The sequence below is a fragment of the Takifugu rubripes genome, chromosome 22, assembly GCF_901000725.2.
Source record: "Takifugu rubripes chromosome 22, fTakRub1.2, whole genome shotgun sequence".
NCBI lineage: Eukaryota > Metazoa > Chordata > Actinopteri > Tetraodontiformes > Tetraodontidae > Takifugu > Takifugu rubripes.
The window spans coordinates 4253332-4269571 of NC_042306.1; the positions used below are offsets into that span (position 1 = coordinate 4253332).

General features: G+C 44.3%; 1 protein-coding gene across 17 annotated transcripts in view; it reads left to right on the forward strand.

The window, feature by feature from the left end:
• The window catches only part of LOC101075629 (receptor-type tyrosine-protein phosphatase F), a 129743-nt gene that overhangs the window by 111498 nt on the left and 2005 nt on the right, over nt 1-16240 (forward strand). For all 17 annotated transcript variants that reach the window (XM_029831562.1, XM_029831563.1, XM_029831561.1 and 14 more), the window contains 11 exons: nt 944-1041; nt 4055-4178; nt 4404-4579; nt 8102-8221; nt 8762-8916; nt 9175-9460; nt 10439-10617; nt 13210-13336; nt 14367-14492; nt 15396-15550; nt 16081-16216. In XM_029831562.1, the coding sequence (XP_029687422.1) occupies nt 944-1041; nt 4055-4178; nt 4404-4579; nt 8102-8221; nt 8762-8916; nt 9175-9460; nt 10439-10617; nt 13210-13336; nt 14367-14492; nt 15396-15550; nt 16081-16216 (1682 nt within the window). The remainder of the gene's footprint in view (nt 1-943; nt 1042-4054; nt 4179-4403; nt 4580-8101; nt 8222-8761; nt 8917-9174; nt 9461-10438; nt 10618-13209; nt 13337-14366; nt 14493-15395; nt 15551-16080; nt 16217-16240) is intronic.

Sequence of the window (16240 nt, forward strand, 5' to 3'; positions counted from 1 at the left end):
AAACAACTATTAGCCTGGGTGTAATAAAATGAGTTTGCTACAGTCTTTTTTTAAAGGCGTGATCCCATAGCCTTTCAAATGAGGGTGCTACCATCACTTAGTTGTATCTCGTTCAGACATCTGTCTGAGCCACAGTATCTTATGATTGCAAAAGTCGTTATTGAAACGTACCGGTAGTTTTAGAAATTCCTCACGCGTTGTAAACAGTTAACTTTTAACACGTAAGGCAAGTTCTCTGCAATCCATTTAAGCCATGCCAAGTTCAGAGGCACAGGGGAAATTTGTGTCGGTAGATTAGCAATAAATCATCCAATAACTTGGCGATGGGAAATCTTGAGTGCGGTTCGGAGCGGTTGTTTGAAATTAATCCTGCCCAAGTGCTCCAGGCGAGGCCAAAAGATAGTCTATTGTTAGGGAAGATTTTCAAAGAAATGAGTTTTGGCTGGTGACCAGTCAGGGTTTTTTTTTTCTCCTCTCTGGAAATTGACAGTGTGACTGATTTGCAGTGATTAGAGTGGGTTCTTGCTCTGATCCCACCTCTGTCACCAGTTGAGCATTGTGAAGTCAGAGAGATGTCTGCCTCCTGTTTCCTTCCAGGAACAGGCTCACCCAGCCTCTCATGTGCATTTCTGTGCCAGTCCCACCTCTGTCTTTCTCATTTAGCATGACGATATTACCCAATATCACCAGTCTCTCTCTCGCTCTATCCTTCTGTTTCTCTCTGTCTCCCTCTCTCTTCAAGTCCCCCCCCTCCCTGTGGCCATGCATTGTTGAACAAACAGCACTTTTCTCACCGTTCACAGCCACATCATGGTCCTACCAGCAGCTTCACTCACTTTGTGGTCCCACCAATGTTTGTGTTAATCCGTGTGCAGTTTTGATGTAAGAATAGCCAGAACTCACTGTTATTTTTTGCTCCCTCTACCTCCTCTTCCTCTCCCAGGAATGAGGGAGCACCCACCCATTCCTGTCATTGACCTGGCTGACCACATAGAGCGACTGAAGGCCAATGATGGCCTGCGGTTTTCCCAGGAATATGAGGTAAGCGGCGCACATTAAAGCAACATCGGTCTACCCCCTTTTTTTTTGAATAATGTAGATGTGATGTCTGCCATGTTTGCATGTAATTTCCATGTTTATGCCTTTGATCCATATAAGTGCATACTAATGGATTATGAAAGCCTTTTTCCCCACAAATTTCTTTAGTCATTTATACAGTACTATTACCATCCCCTCAGGAAACCAACGGTTACATTCAATTCTGCATTTTTTTATAAGCAAGCAGGTGGCAAGTTCCTTAAGCAATCTGTGCGCGTCTTGATGTTTCCCCCAAGAATGTTATTTGCAGGCGGTCTCTCTGATGCAACTCAGTGAGGGATTATCTCTTGTCAGTGTTCTTCCACCAAAAGGGGAGCAAATTTACATTTAAAGTGGCACATAGTAGTTGGTTTGGGGACAAATCGAGGCCAGAAGAAGAGAGGAGGCTTCTTTGAATACAGAAAAATAAGGGCTGTCTTTTATTTATTTGTTCTGATTGTCCCTTCTGTTTTGTCTAATCAGCTCTATTACTCACACTGATGGACTCCACTAGGCTGTTGGAATGTTTTACTTTTTTTGGCTGTTTTTTTTTTTTTTTCTTCTCCAAACTTTGCCTAAAAGCTTGTGTGATTGCCTCTGTCTGGCTGTGACAAGCAAATGTTGCAACAGCATGAAATTTTCTATGCAGAACTTTTCTATGCTCATCAGAGAGACACAGCAATTATTTTGGCCATTCACCGAGCGTCACCACAGGCTCAGAAATGTTTTTAATTGAACCCCGTCCAAAGTGTATTACGCTACCTCACCACAACGTAGTAAATATTGTTTTCAGACTGACACAAAGGGGTCAGTGCAGCAACTGATCTAGTCCACAATATTCAAGTTATTTTACTGGATTTTAATGTCTGAGCCACGACAATTTAGAATTTTAAGCAGTTTTGTAAAAACACACATATAGTTATAATGAAAGAGCCAACTTGCTTTATTGGCTATTTGTGTGAATAGGTTTGATAAATTTCACTAATACATTTTCAAAAGAATTTATACTAGGGATCTTTTTTTTTGTCTGACTAATTAAGTGACATATTCTGGTCTTGGTGGCTATTAAGTGTCTGTATCACCAACATCTCTGGTTCATAATGACAAAGCTAGTCCTCTAACATGTGCAGTAAGTCTGATCACGTAATTAAAAAACACATAGTTTAGTATAAAATAATTAGTAGAGGCGGGATTTAATTAGCTGTCCATGAAGAATCAGGATTCTCGTGCCTCAATAGCTCAGCCTAGTTAGTAGTGTAAGAGAATCAAGTCAATTACTACTTTAGGCAACTAGCTCTTCTTTAATCCCCCATTGCCCCACTGCATGCCAAGGATGACCCCCCCCTCCCCTGGCCCAGCAGATGGCCACCATGCCCTGTGCCAGCCAGCAAAGGCACTGTGGTGCAGCCATGTTGCAGTCACGTGCCGTACCCGTCATGGCACACAATCTCCACGCCAGCTTCTTGCCCACAATGTTTTTGACACCAACACCAGTCCAAATCAGACTGTGCAGCGGAGCACAGAAAGCAACAAGAAGACTTTGTCTGACTGTGGTCGGCGTTTGCATCCATCTGCCTCTGTCTACTTCGTTTTGTGTCTTGGATACAATTATTGTAGCGAACATCCTTTACTGGCAGCTCAGACATGTTGCATGAAGTGTCTGCATATAAAAGTTACTGACCTCATCAGCTCATCGGTACAGTGCTCTACACCTACGTACTATGTGCTCCATTGACCCATCGCTGTGCATTTCTGAGACGATGGAATGTGAAAACATACATACTGTAAATGCTGTTAAAGCATACAGTAAGTACTGTACATACATTAGTCTCTGAGACTGAATATAATCGTCATGCACATTTGTACTTAACAAGATGGCACTTCAACCCGAAGGTCAACCATTGCATGGTGTGAAAATATATATAAGAAGACTCCCATATCTCCTCACTTTAGTTTACCAATTACTCATAAATGCATACATTTGCTTGCAGCATCAGGGACAACAGTTTAGAATTTTAACATTGCATTTATGGCCTGTGTTCTCCTTTTTAAACTGTTCTTTTTATGTTCTACTATCTAATAGTTATTATAGTATTTGAGGTGTTGGGCTTTGACCTGAAATAAATGCAATAATTTACTCATATTAAGGAAGTGAAGGACTCTTACACACGTTGTTGTGAGTCTTGCTGGATTTTCAAGGCGAAAGGTTCAAGGAATTAGTGGACATTGTTCCGGTGTGAGCCGAGAGGGATCGATGGAGAATAACAAGAGACACCGTGACATTATCGAACCGAGGGATGGGAGGCCGTCACATATCTTCCTAGATCAATATGTATGCAGTCTACTCTTGCCTGAGCCCGAGAGACAATGCACGTAAAAAAGAAAGGGTTCAAAGCAGTGAGGTGCTGACTCGGAGCAGGTGAAGCTAAGGTATAACACAGGAAAAGGCAGAAATAACAGATGAGGACTATGTCTTGCATGCACCTTCTCTGAATTAGGTAACTCAATAGGTCTTTCCTCAGCGTGGGGGGTGAGTCTTTGTGGTTGCTTTATCGCTCTGGAGAAAAAAATCATTAGTAATTTCTTAGCTATGGGCAACCAACCATTTTGTGTAGACATCAGACAAATGTGTGGACACAGTGGAGGATGGTCTTTTGGAGTTATTTAAGTCCACACAAAGCATATGCCTTGTCTGTTATTAAAATTAGCTTCAAACACCACACGAGCAGTCAGCCCCCACTGTGTTGTCAGACAAACTTAACTCGACAACACGTAACCACCTACCTGTAGTTTTTCGACAACACAACGTTGATGCCTGGTCCATTCAGAAGGTTTTTTTTTTTCCTGAAAGTTTATTGTAACTGTGAAACAAAGTATCAGGCCATTCTCTGCTTAACATCCTGAGTCATTCATTTTGCCTGTTTTCACCCTCTCATATTTGCTCTCTCTCAATTCCTTTTCTTTCTTGCTGTCACAGTCAATTGATCCAGGCCAGCAGTTTACCTGGGAGAACTCCAATATGGAAGTCAACAAGCCAAAGAATCGCTATGCAAATGTCATTGCCTATGATCACTCCAGAGTGGTGCTCACCTCTGTTGACGGTAGGAGCTCACAGAGCCACTTATCCCTTCAGCTAGCCATTGAATTGTTCCTTCATTGGTTGAATCCTCCTACACTGGGCAGACACTAGGGTTTTAGGGGTTGTTTTTTTTTTTTTTTTTTACATCAGCCGCATCAGTCTTTGATGGTCACGTATCTTTTCCCTCCTGGATGCAGCAGGTATGACCTGCACATGCACTAAAACTGATTCCTGTGTTTGTTTCCAGGAGTTCCTGGCAGCGACTACATCAATGCCAACTACATTGATGGCTACAGAAAGCAGAATGCCTATATCGCCACGCAGGGACCACTGCCAGAGACATTAAGTGATTTCTGGAGGATGGTGTGGGAGCAGAGATCCAATACTATTGTCATGATGACCCGGCTGGAGGAGAAGTCACGGGTAAAGACTATGATTTGCAGCATATGGTGCATGTCACAACCATTTGTGTGTCTTGAGCAGAAATTGAAGAGACAAAGGTCAGTCGCTCTGCACTTATAGTGCTGATATTTAAACAGAAGCTCTTGTCTTTTCTGGGAAGTATTAATGTGATCCAGAGGACACTCTTCTCTCCTATAATGTTCCTCTCCTCATTTGTCTGCATATAAGCAGATTTGCCAATCTTTAAATGAGGAGGAGGCATCACTGTAATGTGTGGATCACAGTCTGCAGAGCAGGCACGCCATTATCAACCTGATTAATAGGGGACGGGATGTGGGGAGAAAATAATACATCTTTAATGAGGAAAGTATTAATTACATTACCTGCAGCAGCTCACTAGCAGAAGAAATGCTGTGCAGTGAATAAGATAAGGCTCTTTATTGTAACAGTCATGAAAAGTGGTAGTGTGTTCATATTTACTATTTAAACTCGATTATCTTAATATTTGATATTTGTATATACTGTACATTTCTGTATATAACAAGCCTCACATGATAATAGGAAATGCATGTGATTATGCCACCATTGACCCCGACAAATCAACTCAAAGTTGTTTGAATTCCAACAGAAGGAAGACATAGTTTGAAAAGTTAATATGTGGCCAACAGTGGGGTTTCATGACATATATTTTTATGAGGGTGGACACCGGCAAGTAACATTACACCAAACAAAGCCTGAAGGCATATAGAAGCACCATTCCTACTTTAAAGCAGGATTTGTCAGACTGATCAAAGTCACGAGCGCTTCAAAGGATATTTGGGTCTCTTCTCGTAAGTCTCTACAAAGTTCCGTCAGAATTCTTTCTCTATCTGTGAAGTAAAATTACGCAGCAGCTTTTTAGCATCTCCAATTTTCCCGGCTGCTGTCCTTGCTAGCAGAATAACTAGCAAAATATGCAGGAAGGCGGCAGAAAATAGGAGATTTCCAGTTCCGTTTGGAACCTGTCTCCTGTAGTTGGCACCGTGGCGTAATAATAGTGCCAATTCTGTTTCATTCATTATTTCGCATGCCAAGATAAAGCCAAAACCTTGATTGCAACATATTTATGTTGTAGAACTCTGCCAAGGTTTCATCGACATCAAGTGTCTCATTCGTGTTTACCGGCTCTCAGTTTGGTTCTTAAATAATGCTGAGGATGGTGTTAAATGGGATTGTCACCACTACCCAATGGCTCCGAAAATTCATTCTCGCTATTAAAGAGCACTTTGTCAACTTGAGGTTTCAAACTCAAACTGTTTTTGTTGTTGTTGTTCTTCTTCAGTAATCACCATCACAGTTTTGCTCAGAAATTCCTTAAGGGGAAGTAATATCTGGATGGAATCTCGCCCGCAAGCTTTATTAGTGTGTTCATTGGCCCTAATGAATGACAGTTCCCGCGCTAAAAGCAGCCAGTAAAGCAATTTATTTCCTAAATCCAAGACATTGATTTTTAGGGAAGTGAGTTTATCCAAAAAGTAATCACCTTTTTCAAGTAAATACCAAAACAGTTAAACTGATTTTCCGTAAACTGAAACTGAGCTCATTTGTTTTTGGTCACATTTGTAGAAAAAAGGGCATAAATCAGATACTAATGGTGGTGACATATGCTGACCCTGTGCTTTTACCATGGTTTAAAACCACTGTCTTATCTAAATGCGTGGCAATTTAATATTGGAAATTCAGACGGCTGATTTCAGGAGTTTGGGTGAAAGAGTTCCGACGTTCTCAGATAGACTGGAGTTGTCGCATTTGCAAGCCGACAGCAGGATATTTATGTTCATCTTTGTCTCTGTGCATGAAAGTAAATGTTTAAATGAACAGCAATTACTGCAGCAGTTTGATTGTAACATAATTGCATTTGTAAAAAAACAAAAAATCAGATTGCAATGATTCAAATGTAGAAACGGTTTAGTTTTCTAAACAAATCACCAGAGAAACTGGTTGAATCTTCACTGTAGCGGGAGGGGTGGGGGTGGGGGGTCACAAACATGCCCACACACACACTGTGTCGTTGATAGACCTTTCTTTGCATCACACAGCCAGACTTCCCACTTGACAGAGTCGGAGCCTTATAAGTCCGACGACACTGAGCAGCAGATAAAATTTAGTTTCCTCTAATAATCTCATTACTAGTTAGAGAAAACCCAAAAGGTCAGGGCTGGAAATGAGATCACAGCCATTACCCCCTCTGTGTGTGCATGTGTGTGTGTGGGTGGGTGTTCATATTAGACCCTTGTGTGCTCTGTAAAAGGTGGCAAGATGACATATGAAAAACAAGGTTCAAAGGAGAAGCAGGTGACTGTGTACGTGTGTGTGTGTGTGTGTGTGTGTGTGTGTGTGTGTGTGTGTGTGTGTGTGCGCGCACGTGGATTTGTTTATGTGTCTGTTGCATTGGGGGATACATGATCGAAGCTCCGAATGCTCCGAGATATTCATTACAGTGCTGACTGCTAATCCATATGTTTGTACGGAAAGTGGTCGCCCATCACTCAATTGAGTTTCTTCCGCGGGTTCTACCCTTCCCGCTGAACGGGCGCCGTCACCGGGGAAGGTGAAACTCGAAGAGGTGAATCTTGGCTCTTCTCCGGTGTCGATTTGTACCAGCTTGCTGAGACAGCAAAGCCGCTTCCAAATGTCAGCTCTGTGCTGCAGTATCAATATGATTAGCCTACCCTCACCACATCTATTCCTCTCAAGTTATCCGAATCAATAGCAGCGAGTCCTCTTCCCAGCAATTCTTTGCAAATAGGTTTAGCCACTATTTAGGGAGTCGTAATGAACTGCACAGGCTCCACGGGCTTGCTTTCCCTTCAGTAACTTTCTGTTTTTGATAACTGGAGCCAGTCTCTGCTGACAGCCAGCTGTGATCAACCTGATGAGGATGGATCCGTGTCTGAAGTGGCGCTTTGTTTGTCTTTGTTTCAGTCAAAATGCCAATTGACCATTGTCAAAAAGAGGGATGGAAATAAAAAATGTGACGATGGCCTGTTTTCCCTTATAATTGGTGCACGAGCAAAGCAAAGGCACTCAGCACGCTGCAGTGTTTGCAGGATCTTTTGCCTCATCTGCGATGACGTTTGTTCTGTGCCAGGAGGCTGAAACTTCTGTCCTGTCATTCTGGGAGTTTTGTTTTTTGTTTTTTTTGTTTTGTGTTTCTCCCTTCACAATGTAAAGTCGTGCCAAAAGCATACATTACAAAGAGCTGTGAACCACTCGGCAATTAGGTAATTGAAAATGATCACAGGCTGCTCAAATACAAAGTGGACTTTTCAATGCCCTTTTGAAGCCTGCTTCAAATAGAGATACGCGTGGCTGCGCATGCTCCGTTGACTGGAATTCATTTTTCACTAGGTAGAGGGGCTGACTCTGAGACTTCAGCTTTTTAATTAGACAGTGGACGAAGCCTTTGATCTGACCTCTCTAATGTTTGCTCCTTGTTAATCAGCATGATTCTACAAGCCTCGTGGTGGATGTTCACTCTCTGTCTCTCTCTTCCTGTGCCAGGTGAAGTGTGACCAGTACTGGCCATCACGAGGAACAGAGACCTACGGGATGATCCAGGTCACCATGTTGGACACAGTCGAGTTAGCAACCTACAGCGTTCGTACTTTTGCCCTCTACAAGGTACAGTGCTGCCTTTTCCTTTGCAATTATCTACACGAGCACGCTCGCAAAGGACACGCTCACAACAGGTGACTGCAGTTTGTCATTATCGGGGTCAGATTTCAAGATGGGGACCCTTATTTTCCTGCTGACAGAGAAATGCTATCATGTGTTTTCTCAGCGGGATTTTTCTCCTCACAATGGCAGGAAAAGAAATCTGTTTTTCGCTTGGAGTCGAGCACTTTTCTTTCTCTCTCACCCAGTCTTTCTCCATTAGTTGGACGTAATTTAACATAATTATAATTAACTAATCAAATGCAAGTCTGGGGCAGTAATTTGGTTTTAAATCAAAAGTATTGATGAAACTGTTGTAAAATCATATGCAAGGGCTTTATTTGTAAAACGATTACTCTCCTGGGTCGGAGTGTAGAATCTTTGGAAAAAATCAATCTGACGACTCTTGTGCCCAAGCTTTTTTTTTTTTTACGGTGGAGTTCCGGTTCTGTCGGTGAGTCCAAAAAACCTCACACATTTGCACTTTCCGCTACGTTGCGTCTGCAGAACGGCTCTAATGAAAAGCGAGAGGTGAGACAGTTCCAGTTCATGGCCTGGCCGGATCACGGGGTGCCGGAGTACCCGACTCCCATTTTGGCCTTCCTGCGGCGTGTGAAGACCTGCAACCCTCCAGATGCCGGGCCCATGGTGGTGCACTGCAGGTCAGCCAGCATGCAAATTAAAAAAAAAGGACTTTCATTGTCAGAAGTATTTTTAAACTCCTTTTCCTCTTCTGATTTAATAAGTTGTTTGATGTCTGACCCCATGCACAGCCGATTCTGTGTTTTAAGTCTATTCTGGAGGTAGCTTTATTCAAAGGATAAGTCCGTATTTATAAACGTATAAAAGAGTCCAGTTTTAGTTCCCAGAGTACATATTAACAATTTCCCCCTTCCGTCCTCTCCGTCTGCTTCCATTAGTGCGGGCGTAGGCAGAACCGGCTGCTTCATCGTGATCGATGCCATGCTGGAACGAATGAAGCACGAGAAGACTGTCGACATCTATGGCCATGTGACTTGCATGCGGGCCCAAAGGAACTACATGGTCCAGACTGAAGACCAGTACATCTTCATCCACGAAGCGCTGCTGGAGGCCGCCACCTGCGGCAACACTGAAGTGCCAGCACGGAATCTGTACGCCCACATCCAGAAACTCACCCAGCCCCCATCCGGCGAGACGGTTACTGCCATGGAGCTGGAGTTCAAGGTGACTGACGAGGGATTTTTCTTCATTTCTCACTGTGCTTTAGCCTCCTACAGGATGTAGCTTCGCGTTTACTACCTTTCAGAGCAGTTTTTAGTGAAAGCACTCAGGTCCCTCTCAGCTCAAGGGCAGCAGAATGTCAGGAAAAGCAGGAGGATAATTATTGTGCAACCGTATCATTATCAGTTGTTTTTAAGCCTTTAAAAACTGCTTTTGTTTGAAAACTTGGTGAGTTTGTGCTGATTAGCAGAAATGGTGGAGCTACTTTTGCTTTTTTTTTTAAGGTGAGGCCCTGTTTATGCGGAATGTATGTTTGACATTGATGCAGCATGAATAGCTTCTCCTGGTTCAGGGTCACGTAGGCCAGAACCTTAACACACACACACCAATGAGCACACAGTAAATAAACACACAGCTGGTGTTCAAGGTGACTCGCAATCACACGCACACCTTCTGTCAATAGCCATCGACTGTGATGTCATTACACACTTTCCTCCCCGTGTGGCTCAGCCATTAGGCCCCCTTATGACCATGATCCATTCTGTTTGAAGTGATAATAGCGTCTACGCTCCTGCCAACAAAAGAGAATGAAAGAGTGAGAGAGTGATTGCAGTGTATGTGCAGGCCACAGCCTCTGAGGCCACACGACGCAGTCTGGCCGCAGCACACACACCCACACACACACACACACGTTCAAGCAGGGGCCACGTCCATACACACTCCTGCGCTGTCCATCTGTGCTCCGTTTACTGCCAGTACCGAGCTCATCACTCCTACTGTGCTCTGAGTTCTGGGATTGTACGGGAAACAGGCCCATTGGAGTCAATTACACCCAACACAGTTTTTAGTTATCATAATCAGAAACCCGAGGTGGAAGATTTCTTTTTTTATTATTCAGACTTTTTTGTTTATGCAAACAAACTTATTCATTCTGTCCATTTTCCCACCTACCTGCCCTTCTTCTCACCTTTCGTGAAACAGAGACTGGCCAACTCCAAAGCCCACACATCACGCTTCATCAGCGCCAACTTACCCTGCAACAAGTTCAAGAACCGCCTGGTCAACATCATGCCTTTCGAGTCCACCCGCGTCTGCCTGCAGCCCATCCGTGGCGTCGAAGGCTCCGACTATATCAACGCCAGCTGCATTGACGGCTACAGGTCAGCAAAGGACTTTCTGAGCTGAATTACAATGACGCTTTTGTAAAGTGCCGACTTTACACCTTTAGAGGTGAAGGATGCTTCATACTTTATTTAACCTGACTGTCAACAAACCACAAACAAGACCGGAAAACATTTGTACATTTGTCAATACTGCCACAGATGCCCTTCTTTATTGCTAGTCAGAGCACTATTCACTATCAAGACCACTCGTTTCCAGCAAAAAAAAGCATTTAGTTAAACCTCAGTTAATCATGATATAGATGGAAACGAGGACACCGTTCAACCGCTTTGTGTTGACTTTTGCGGTTTCTTTTTATGTGAAATAGGGCTACTGTATATTAGCACAACTCCCATAATGGTTGCTAGGATGGGAAAATAACAATCATGAAAGTGAATTTAACAGCCCTGTGCTGGTTTTGGCTGTGGTTATTGAGAAACTACAGAGAGAACTGCAGAGGACTGGAACCAAGCTGCACTCAGTGGTATCCGGTGTCAAACGCCTCTGATTTGTCACCTGTTTCATACAAGTCCTCGCGTGTCCTCCTGTGTTTCGCATGTCCAATGTTGCCTCCAAGGAGGAAGAAGATGAAAAGGCTGCTGTCTGTTTTATACCGTATCTATTAAAGAATGGGAGGAGAAGAAGAGCAGTTAAAATGTTCTGGGAGGGGATGGATTTAGGCAGCCTGAAATGCCAGTCAGTCCGTTGGGGTTCAGCTCCGTGCCAGGCTGTCACAGAGATAGCACCTCCGCCCCCAACTTTCCTAACTCTCCTTATTCTTCAGTCCTGTTACGGATGAAACATTGCCTTGCAGAGCCCAACCCTATATTGTTGCTCTGTAAATAGCTTAATTGCAGCACGAGTGTTGTAATGAAGTGTTTCCCAAACACCTCTCCCCAGAGAGGCTTTTTCCTCCTCCCTCACCCTCTGTATCACCCTTCTATCTTGGTCTTTCTTTGTTTTCCTTCTTAATTTGCCTCCCCTCTCACCTCTCTCCTCAGTCTCGATCCTCTCACACTAGCTCGCCCTTCCATCTTTATTGTCCATGCAGACGTCATGGCAGAGACAGAGACAGGCATGTCTGGTGGGGGACCTGTTGTGTGCCCCATTGGCTCTGTGTGATTAAGCTGCTTTTAAAGCCTGGGCATAAATAAAATCTAAACATAGGCCTCCAGTGCCCTTCATCCCAGCTCCTTCAAGAAAAGCCAATAATATGCTAAGCTAATGAGAGGCGAGTCATTGATTCCAGCTATGCTATCAGGGGTGCAGGCTGTGGATATGCTCTGATGCAGGCTGGAGTTTAAGCATTGTAATGAGGTTGAAATGAAACACTGTGTCCTCAAGCATTGCAGTCATGTGGGATGATGCAGAGAGCACTTTGTTGAGTTTGGCAGCACACTCATCAAGACAGCGTTCCGAAGAATACGTAGTTGTTTTTGGTTATGGGATGCTTTATTGGAGCGGTAAGGGTCAACCTTATCAATTTGAAATGTAGGATTTATTACCTCCATAACATCTCTGCCAAAAGCAAATCCCCTTTTTCTGTTTCTTGGCAGCCGGTCTCGCTCTCTCCTGATAACCAGCAGGAGAGAGGAGCTCTTGCTCGTTTCATCTCCTCGCATTCTTTCTCTTCCTACAAGTCCTCTCTTTACTTTGCATTTTTCTTTCCCTCCCATTCTCATCTTTTTAATTTGAATCCTCTTCCCTCATATTCTATCTTCTCTCCTCCTTCTACCAATCTGTTGTTTCCTTATTTTTGTGCGAGCGCAGCCCGGGGCATATTTTAATCTCCCAGCTCCACATTAGTGCCTTACCCGCAGCACCTTCATTAGTTGTCCCTCCGTGGCTCGCTGCGTTTCTGAATATACAGCACATGCAAAAATGAAATTAAAAAAAAATGTCCATGCACACATGTGCACACCTGCTTCCATGAGCAGCAGACATGTGAGCGTGTACATCTGTGTCGGACTCCCCAGCAGCGTGTCGCTGTGTTGGTCGGGGCTCTGCTGCCACCTGCTGGTTGATAAAGAAACTGAGTTAAAGAACGTCACGTAGGACATCGCCACAGCTTTGGCACCACAGTGGATGAGCTCATCTCTTGTTTAGGGAGCATATTAAGTGCTCTCTCTCTCTCTGTGTCTCTCTCACTATCTCACTCAATGTGTGATGATGGTGGTTGCCGTGTAGTATTTGCCATGTTCATTAAATATGTGAGGAATTGTCGTGTCCGCATTAGGACAAAGATAAAGAACAGACTTGTGGTAAGCAGCAGGATAACAAGACACATTGGAATTTGGAGCTGAGGGCTTTTCACAAGCTTAGTCTTTTGGCCTTTCACGCCATTGGTCACGCTACTGCACGGGTGCCATTTCTAGAAACGCCGTGCAAGCACTGTGACACAGAATCCCTTTTTTCCCCAAGTTGCTGAATTTATTTTGAATATATTTGAGTTCTCCATAAAACCTCGATTATGTTGTATTTCTCTTTTAAATTGTGTGGTTATTGGAATATAGTTTCCTTTCCTTTTATTGTTAGCAGACACCAAATTTAAATGCCATTTTTTAATTATGTTTCTTATGTGGGGTGTTCAGACAGCAGAAAGCCTACATCGCCACGCAGGGCCCCCTGGCAGAGACCACCGAGGACTTCTGGAGGATGCTGTGGGAACACAACTCCACCATCGTGGTCATGCTCACCAAGCTACGAGAGATGGGCCGGGTAAACCACGCACATGAATGCATGGCGGGAGGTTATTTCAGGAACAATTCAGGGAATTACAGATAGTCTGGGGTCATTTCTGCGTCACACTGCTCAAATATTAATTCATTCCAACCCTGAATGCTGCCTTTTGTTGAAGGAGAACCTTCTTATCACACAGAGTACGATGCTTGAATGGGTTGAATCTAAAATGCCACTGTGTCCTATTTTTCAATAACTAGTTACATTATAAGATATTTATAAAAGGAAAAAGTCTGTCTGTGTGGCGCTTCCTCATTACAAACTCTTTTGGTATTTCTAGATAAACTCAGCAAAGTTTAAACAGAAGTTTCCAACTCTTACTTGTGACCATGAAGAAATTCTCTGATTTCTTTTCAGAGGCCATAAACGCAACACAAACAAGTCAGGGAGTGAATCTTAAAAGTAGCGCTTCGATATATCTGGAATTAGACCTATTTGCTTCTTCCTCAGACTCAGATAAGGAAATCGATACCTCCTTCACGTCTCTCCTTTTAATATCAGGCTGGAGCCGCGAGAATGTTTGACCGACCTGCATCCCGGACTTCATCAGAGGCGCTATGTCGGAAACGTTTCCCTTGTTTCCCCCGTTTGAGTTTGTAAAGCAACACAAGCAGTTGCCGTCGCAGTTCTCTCCTAACGACAAAAATAAACACCTCCTGAAATTACAGCCTGTTTTCTGAGGCTGTCACATCCGTACCATCTTGTTAAAATCCAGGGGAAGGCGCAGATTATTGTGACGGCTCTCAACTAGATTTTATAGCTTTTATCACCTTCTTATCCGTAATCACAGTTTATCAAAAAAGTCCTGGTTCTGGCCGCGGCCCAAGCCAAGCGTGCAACCGTGTTATGTAAATGTTTTTCTAGCCGAGATGAATCAGAGTATTTCTAAACCTGGTTTTGGGCTCTACTTGGGCGAGGACTGAAATAACTAGAGCCACGTCGGACTTTGCACTTGTACATTATCCTGTTTTTGGTTGGTTCTAATGCGTTTCGCTGTCCTCTTCTGCAGGAGAAGTGCCATCAGTACTGGCCAGCAGAGCGCTCAGCCAGGTACCAGTACTTTGTGGTGGATCCTATGGCAGAGTACAACATGCCCCAGTACATTCTCAGAGAGTTCAAAGTCACAGATGCCAGGGTGCGTTGGATTTACTCTACATTCATGTTTTCCTCCCCACGTGTCTGTGTTTGTTTGTGTCGGTGAGGATCGACCGGCACTTTAGGCAAACACAGCCATCCAGACCAAAATCCGTCTAAATTTTAGGTTTTTATTCAAATGCTGACAGTCGTGCTAAATGTTAAGAATTATAACCACTGTGATTTCAAGGTAGCCTTGATCAGAATGAGTCCCGTGTTATTTATACTGACAGGCTGACATCAAGTGAATGCACCATCAGACATTTTTACCCAGATTTACTGGCAGTGTGCTCGCTCTGTGCAGTGTGTGTGTGTGTGTGTGTGTGTGTGTGTGTGTGTGTTGAAAAACATAAAAAGCATAGTCTGCGATCCCCGGGGGCCAGTACTCATAGTCCCTGTGATGCAGTTGTTTCAGCGGGCTATAAATATACTTCACTGTCATCAGAGGCCTCCAGCACAGTGATGCTCTAATCCTATATCCTCGTCCCACATCACTCCTATAGATAAATAGGAGCAGAGAGTAGTTATCCCCTTTAACTTTAAAAAGAAAGCCCAATATCTGAGACGTGCCGTCAGATGTGTCGTTGCTCCTGCAGTCAGAGCCACAGACGCTTTGTTGTCTCGGCTCCCCGTCTGTCGGCTGTATTCGCGTCACATCGCCGTCATAATTACACGATTAGATGGCTGCAGTGAAAATCAGCAGTGTTACGGTACTCGTGCACCTCCGCTGAGAATCTGTTTATTTATTGAGTGCGTATTAGAGAGACGGCGGCAGAGAGAGATGCGCTGGCAGGAACGAATGGGGCTGGATAAAAGACGCCCGAACGCGTCACGCGCACAGCTGCCTCGAGTGCCTTTAAGCGGGTTTGTTTTTGTTTTTTAAACTTGGTTTTCTGATCCCCAGGACGGCCAGTCCAGAACCATCCGCCAATTCCAGTTCACTGACTGGCCGGAGCAGGGGGTGCCAAAAACAGGAGAAGGCTTCATTGATTTCATCGGACAAGTGCACAAAACCAAGGAGCAGTTCGGACAGGACGGACCGATCACTGTGCACTGCAGGTACAGAGAGCCCAGCACCCCCCCCCCCCAGACCCAGTCACAGAACCAATCCAGACCCGCAGCCTTCCTGCAAGTTCCGAGCTGCATATCGTGTGTCCAACACGCTCAAAGTGCAACAAATTGAGAGAATGATGTGTTGTGAGTCCTGGATGGGACACCACACACACACACACACACACACACACACACACACACACAGTTCTCCATTTCTGGGCAAGTCTCAGCGGTGACTTCAAGTCCGTTTCTGATGCTGCAGTGATAATGTCAGTACTGTAGTACAGTCATACTGGGCCTGACCACAAATACCCCTGATATACGTCACTGATGCACTAACAGGAAGGAGGAACCGTCACCTTTGACCCCTTGGGAACGCGGGTACAAGGAAGTTAGAGGGCAGGAAGTTAGAACACAACCTGCTGTTAATACTGAGGAGAAACTCCTTTTTTATTTTGTGCTTCACAACAATATTTTGCTGCAACAAAAGCCAGCGTGTTTAAGACTCCAACGTGTTTGTGTGTGTGTGTCCACAGTGCCGGCGTGGGCAGGACAGGAGTCTTCATCACCCTCAGCATCGTGCTGGAGAGGATGAGGTACGAAGGAGTGGTCGACCTTTTCCAGACAGTGAAGACGCTCCGGACCCAGCGGCCCGCCATGGTGCAGACTGAGGTGAGAACCTGCCCTGGTGCCGTT